At 35.0% G+C, this 7,917-nt stretch overlaps 1 protein-coding gene across 1 annotated transcript; it reads left to right on the top strand.

The window, feature by feature from the left end:
• The first annotated feature begins 5,236 nt into the window (after positions 1-5,236).
• On the top strand, positions 5,237-5,899 carry LOC141685181 (putative mitochondrial protein AtMg00310). The gene has a single exon (XM_074490297.1). The coding sequence runs from the start codon at positions 5,237-5,239 to the stop codon at positions 5,897-5,899; it is 663 nt and encodes a 220-aa protein (XP_074346398.1).
• The last annotated feature ends 2,018 nt before the right edge of the window (positions 5,900-7,917 follow it).

The raw sequence follows: 7,917 nt of genomic DNA, 5'->3' as shown, positions 1-7,917 counted from the left end.
GGGAGACCTATTCTGTGCAAAAAGCTTATATTTGAACGGGTGTCCAGAGATTCATCATGCTAAAGCTTTTGGAATATGGGAAGCTCTGAGTCGGATTAAATCGCAGATGGGCAACCTTGGTGAGAGCAGTGGCCACCTCATGCCGCAGAGGTTTAAGGTGGAATCTGATTGTCTAGTAGCAGTGAATGCCGTGCTTAAAGAAGAAAAGATTTACTCACCTTTCGTTAGTGTAGTAGATGATTTTAGGAGCATTCTTAGAAGTTATAACAATATTGATATTGTCTGTGTTAAACGATCCGGGAACAGGGCTGCGGATTTGTTAGCCCGCTTGTCAAGTTCTACACCAGGTTGTATCATTCGAGGGGAGCTTGTTCCCCTTGATCTTAAATATAGTTTGGAGGATGATTTGAAGTAATGGAAGCATAATTTATTTCAAAAAAAATTCTTTTTTAATTTATGTAGTTTATAATATTTTCAAGCGATATCAATTATTTGACAGCTGATACTGTAAATTTGAAATATAACTTAGTAACATTTTAAAAGTCGGCACCCCTATCCTAATATATATTCAATATTAGTCTAAGAATTTATTTAATTAAAATATTAATTATTAAAGTACAAAATATTGAAACAAAAAAGGCATACTTTGCTTAGAAAAAAGGCATACTTTTTTTTGATTTAATCGATTGAGAAAAGGGTTGAGTTAGTTGAATTTAATAGAAAAAAATAATCTTGTTGGTTAATTTAATAGGGTTAATTATATATTACTTATTTACTCCTGTAAAAAAAATATGTTACTTATTCATGTATCAAAATTTCTATATTAATTGTACATAAATTTTAGATGTAAAGCGAAAATTCTATATATTTTTATAATTTATTATTATTTTCCACTATCATAATTAAATTATTTCTCGTAAAGTTAAGATCGTCTAATATACCGTTGTCTTAAAATAAATTATATTGATCTTAATAGGTAATAAAAAATGACAAAAGATAAATAATTCATAGTCGCTATTTCACCTTATTTTTTCATATTAATAACTAATATGTCATATCTAAGTCACACACACCAGACTTAATCATTGGAAATCCTGATAATGGTGTAAAAACCAGAAAATCCACTCAAATTAAATGTCTCTACCATTCTTTTTTATCTCAAACTGAACCAAAGAAAGTGAAAGAAGCTCTTCAAGATGCTGACTAGGTTATAGCAATGCAAGAGAAGCTTAATAAATTTGAAAGGAACAAAGTCCAGACTCTTGTGCCAAGACCAAATAACATATCAGTTATTGGTACAAAGTGGGTGTTCAGAAACAAAACTGATAGTGAGGGCATCATTACAAGAAATAAAGCAAGACTAGTTGTTATGGCTATTCACAGCAATAAGGCATTGATTATGATGAGACTTTTGCTCTAGTTTCAAGGCTTGAGGCAATCAGAATTTTCATATCCTATGTTGCTCACAGAATATTTAAAGTGTTCCAAATGGATGTGAAGAGTGCATTTCTGAATGGTGAACTTGAAGAGGAAGTTTATGTTGAACAGCCTCCAGGGTTCATTGATCCAAAATATCTTGATCATGTCTATAAGCTGGATAAAGTACTTTATAGACTAAAACAAGCTCCAAGGGCCTGGTATGAAATACTTTCTCTACTTCTATTAGAAAGTGGTTTCACAAGAGGTATAATTGACAAAACCTTATTTTATAAATAGCATGCTAATGCAATCAAGATATCAAATAAGTATGATGGGAGAATTGAGTTTTTTCTGGGTTTACAAGTAAAAGAGACTAATGAAGGGATCTTCATAAGTCAATCAAAATACACCAGGAATTTTCTTAAAAGATTTGGAATGAAAGAAATCGAGGACAAATTTGTTGCATTGAATATTGCTGAAGAAGAGGACGGTGATGTTGAGTATGAGGAGGAGTTGGAGGAAACATGTGGTATTGATACACGTTGGAGTTTGGTGGGTCACCTTCTGGTAGACATTCCGGTTGATTTTAACACAATGCAAAACACGTTGGCTGGACTTTGGAAACCGGGAAAAGGATTGTATGTGAAGGAGTTGGGATCAAATCTCTATTTGTTCCAATTTTATCATGAACTGGATACTACAAGGGTGACAGAGGGAATCCCAAGGACGTTCAATAGAGCGCTGCTAGTTTTTGAAAGGATACATGCAGGGATTAATCTCACAGATATTCAATTAAATCACATTGACATATGGGTCCATTTTCAAGACTTACAGGCGGGGTCCAGATCAGAGAGAGAGATTAAAGACATTGGAAATTACATTGAAAGTTTCGTCATGAATGATGTGAATAATTTTTATGGAGCTTGGAGAGATTTCTACAGGGTTCGTGTTAGGATAAATATCAATGAACCTTTAAGAAGGAAGATGAAACTGAAGAAGAAAGGTGGTGAATGGGTCTGGGTTCACTTTAAGTATGAACATGCTCCCACATTCTGTTTTATTTGTGCTATCATCGGTCACTCAGAGCGTTTCTGCTCTAAATTATTTGAGCAGGATGAGGATACTATGGAGAGACCATATGGGACATGGCTGACAGCAGCGCCTAAACGGGCAACTCTAAATTTTGGTTCCAAATGGTTGCGACAAGAACCCATAATGTTGAAGAAATCAGAAAAAGAAGTCGATTCTGATGTGCAGGTGGCTGAGAAAGACGGAAATGGTGAGCAACAATTAAGGGCACAGATTGGGGGAATTGGCAAAAAAATGGAGAAATTTCAGGGATAGGGAGTGCGGGGGAAATTTTTTAAAATTCAAACGTAACAATATTCATGCAGTTGAATGAAAATACAGTTGAACTAAATGATAGGGTTGTTAGCCAAATAGAGGAAAAATCAGGGATCGTTATTAATAAATGATCCAAAAAGAAGGAGGACTGATTTCGGAAACGAGGAGAATAAAAATAAAGATGGGCTAGATTGTGAAATTGTTGGACTTTCAAAAAACGGATTTGTGGCGGGTTTTGGAGTCCAGGCCCGCCTAGAGTTATGAGTACGTTGAGTTGGAATTGCTTTGGGCTTGGGAACCCACAGACCATTCAATTCCTTAAAGATATAGTGTATCAAAAGAGACCCGATTTTATATTTTTGAGTGAGACTCTTTCGAATAAAAACACGAAGGAGAGATTAGCATTACAGATGAATTATGAAGGCTGCTTTTATGTCGAAGCTAGAGGGCAGAGTGGGGGAACGGTTCCTATGTGGAAGGACAAGCATTTTGCACAAGTAATAGGATATTCAATTAATAATATTGATGTGGTTGTTAAACTTTATAATCTGTCAAAATGGCGTCTAACTGGCATATATGGGGAACCAAACCGCAGCCTTCGGCACAATACATGGGACCTGTTAAGGAGCTTGAAAGAAATATTAGTATTACCTTCGTGCATAATAGGGGATTTCAACAATTTTTTGCACAATGGGGAGAAGAGAGGTGGTAGGCCCTATCCGAATTATTTATTGAAAGGATTTAATAAAGCAGTAAATGATTGTGATCTCACGGATTTAGACTTGATGGGCCACCAATTTACTTGGAAAAAAGGCAAGGGCTCTCCTAGTTGGACTGAGATCCTTCTTGATAGATCTATGGTTAATTTGAAGTGGTGGGATATATTTCATATAGCTCAGTTGATTAACTTAGAAGTTACTCTCTCGGATCATTGTCCCATTTTTTTACAAACTGTTGAAGGGAAAATCTATAAAGTAGACAAACACTTCCATTTTGAGAATGCTTGGTTAACGGATCTAAAGTGTATAGACTTGGTTAGAGAGAATTGGAATAGAGGGAGATCAAATTTAATCCAGGATAACTTACAGAGGTGTAAAGTTATGTTGGAAGACTGGGGTAGATCTATAACGGGGAACTTTCAAAGTAGAATCAAGGCCTGTAGAGTTGCAATTAAGAAGTTCAGGAATATGAGAGATTATGCTTCGATAAGGAGTTATAAGGAGGCTAGAAGTCGACTCACAGAAATTTACAATCAGAAAAAAATATATTGAAGGCAACATTCAAAACAACTATGGCTTCAGTGTGGAGATATAAATACGAGGTATTTTCATAACACTACATCTAGATGAAAACAGAATAACACAGTGAATCAGCTGAAGGATTAAACTGGTATGTGGAGAGATCGTGAAAATGGTTTACATGAGGTAATGGAGAGTTACTTTCAGAATATTTTCTCGTCATTGGGAGCTAATTGTGATGAAGTGATTAAGGAAATTCAACCTGGTATCTCAGAGGCCCATAATGAGATGTTACTAAAAACAGCTACTGAGGGGGGAAGTCAAAGCTGCTCTTTTTAGCATGGATTCTGATAAGGCTCCTGGGAGGGATGGTTATACACCATGTTTTTACCAAAAATGCTGGCCTGTTGTAGGGAGAGATATCACATGGATGGTGAATGAATTTTTCAGAAATGGTAAGCTTTCGGATAGGTCGAATGACAAAATATTGGTTCTCATTCCAAAAAAGAAGACTCTAGAGGGAATGGGTGATTTGCGGCCTATTTCATTATGAAATGTATTATACAAAATCTTTTGGAAAGTTCATGGCTACGCGGTTAAAAACATTGCTTCCTTTGATTATTTCTGAAAACCAAAGCACTTTTATGAAGGGTAGACTGATATATGATAATTTGATGATTTCCTTTAAGGTCCTTCATTATCTTAAATGAAAGCAGCAAGGGAAAAAGGGCTATATAGTGGTGAAGTTGGACTTGAGCAACGCGTATGACATAATCGAATAGGTATTCCTCGAATATGTTATGAGAAGGATGGGCTTTTGTGAAAAATAGGTAGCATTGGTAATGGAATGTGTCACCTCGGTAAGATATTCTATCATCCATGGAGGAGAGGTGTTTGGTGATGTGGTTCCTACTTAAGGTATTAGGCAAGGGGATCATATTTCCCCTTATTTGTTCATATTGTGTTTATCTTCTCTGATTAGGAAATATGAAAGGGAGAAATGGCTTCATGGGTGTAAGATTGCACAAGGTGCTCCGATTATTTCATATATACTTTTTGCGGATCACAGTTATATCAATTGTAGAGCAACAGTGGAGGAGGCTGGTAGGGTGTTAGAGTTATTAAAAATATTTAAGGATGTAGCGGGGTAGAGTGTTAACTTTGAGAAGTCCTCGGTGTTTTTTAGCAAGAGCACACAGCCTGTGACTAAAGATATATTGCTGATGACCTTGGCGATGAGGATGGATGATGACAACAGCTTGTATTTGGGACTTCCTAGCATGATAGGGCATAATAAATCTGCTGTGTTTAGGAGTCTGAAAGATAAAATGCGAAGTTGTATCCAAGGATGGGATGGAAAATGGTTCTCAGTGGCTGGGAAAAAAGTGCTAATAAAGATGGTGTTACAATCTATACCTACTTACATCATGAGTGTGTTTCTTCTGCCGAACAAAGTGTGTCGCGATATTGAGGGATTGATAAGTACATACTGGTGGAAATCCTTAAGGCAGAGTAAGGGCATTTATTGGCGTGCTTGGGAGAGGTTGAGTACACATAAATTTAATGGAGGTATGGGGTTTAAAAATATAACAGATTTCAACCTGACAATGGTGGGAACACAAGGATGGAGACTTGTTCAGTTTGAAAACTCTCTTATCAGTCGATTCTTTAAGGAGAAATACTATCCCCATGGAAATTTCCTGTCAGCTCAGTTGGGTCGAAATCCTAGTTACGTTTGGAGAAGTATACGGGAAGCGCAAACTCTACTTAAAAGAGGAGCTAGATGGAGAATTGGAGATGGATGCGATATTCATGTTTTAGAACAACATTGGCTTATTGACTCGCGAAACCCGTTTATTACTACACAGAATGTAGTACTACAAGGGGGTACCAATTAACAGTTTGTTTAAAACTGGCACACGGGATTGGCATGAGGGTATCCTTACTGATAGGATTAATGATCGAGACAGAGAGGCAATCCAAGATATAACGTTAGGCCGTAACCAACACATAGATACCAGATATTGGTGTTATGAACATAATGGACAATATATGGTAAAAGTGCGTACAAATTACTGCAGAGAACTCTTGGTAGGTGGACTGAAAATGAGGAAAATAAGCTATGGAGAGGTCTATGAAAATTACAAATTCTCGATAAGGTTAAGGTGTTCTTATGGAGAGCTCTAAATGGATGCTTCCCTATGAAGTACAATCTACACACCCGATTGATCGAGACTGATGAGGTATGTCCATTCTGTAGAGCTGATAAAGAGACTATAGACCATTTCTTTATATATTGCATTTTTATGAGAAGTTGTTAGAACGTAGTGTGCCCTGATGTTAGCTTTGACAATCTATTAACATTTAAATGTTGGATTTATATGTGTTGGATTAACTGAAAAAGAGGATGGCTAAGATTAGCTGAGTCTGGTGGGGTATTTGGAGAGCTCGGAATGATATTATTTTGAATAATGAAAAGGCAAGGAAAGAAACCGTGATGATAAATGCAACTGCGTATCTTACACAATGGAAGGACATTCAAAAATTGGAGAAAGTTACTACTCCAACACCAGTTATCTCAGCTGGAAATACTGAACGATGGTCTAAACTGGACGTTGGATGTATCAAGGTCAATTGTGACGCCACGATATTCACAGGTTCTAAACAGTTTGGTGTGGGATGGATAACAATGGATGTAAAGGGAGACCTAATTTGTGCAAAGAGCTTATGTTTGAACAGGTGTCCAGAGATTCATCATGCTAAAGCTTTTGGAATATGGGAAGCTCTGAGTTGGATTAAATCACAGATGGGCAGCCTTGGCGAGAGGAGTGGCCACCTCATGCCGTAGAGGTTTAAGGTGGAATCTGATTGTCTAGTAATAGAGAATGTTGTGCTTAAAGAGGAAAAGATTTACTCACCTTTTGGTAGTGTAGTAGACGATTTTAGGAGCATTCTTAGAAGTTATAACAATATTGATATTGTCTGTGTTAAACGATTAGGGTTGCGGATTTGTTAGCCCGCTTGTCAAGTTCTATACCGGGTCGTATCATTCGAGGGGAGCATGTTCCCCCCGATCTTAAATGTATTTTGGAGGATGATTTGAAGTAATGGAAGCATAATTTATTTTAAAAAAAATTTCTTTTTTAATTTATGTAGTTTGTAATATTTTCGAGCGATATCAATTATTTGACAACTGATACCGTAAATTTGAAATATAACTTAATAACATTTTAAAAGTCGGCACCCCTATCCTAATATATATTCAATATTAGTCTAAGAATTTATTTATTAAAACATTAATTATTAAAGTACAAAATATTGAAACAAAAAAGGCATACTTTGCTTAGCAAAAAAAAGGCATACTTTTTTTTTGATTTAATCGATCGAGAAAAGGGTTGAGTTAGTTGAATTTAATAGAAAAAAATAATCTTGTTGGTTAATGTAATAGGGTTAATTATATATTACTTATTTACTCCTATCAAAAAAATATGTTAGTTATTCATGTATCAAAATTTCTATATTAATTGTACATAAATTTTAGATGTAAACCGAAAATTTTATATATTTTCATAATTTATTATTGTTTTCCACTATCATAAATAAATTATTTCTCGTGAAGTTAAGATCGTCTAATATATCGTTGTCTGAAAATATATTATATTGATCTTAAAAGGTAATAAAAAATGATAAAAGATAAATAATTCATAGTCACTATTTCACCTTATTTTTTCATATTAATAATTAATATTTCATATTAAAATAATAATTATAATGCACAAAAAAATGTCCACTTAATTTTTATATGAATAACATTAATTAAATTTAATATATCACTAACACATGTATTTATGAATACCATAAAGAAAATTTAATATATAATTAATAATATATAATTAGTATGTATAATTAATGACTA

The sequence above is a fragment of the Apium graveolens genome, chromosome 9 (genome assembly GCF_009905375.1).
Source record: "Apium graveolens cultivar Ventura chromosome 9, ASM990537v1, whole genome shotgun sequence".
Taxonomy (NCBI): Eukaryota; Viridiplantae; Streptophyta; class Magnoliopsida; order Apiales; family Apiaceae; genus Apium; species Apium graveolens.
Note: the sequence above shows the minus strand (reverse complement) of the source record. Positions and strands in the feature narration are given on the sequence as shown.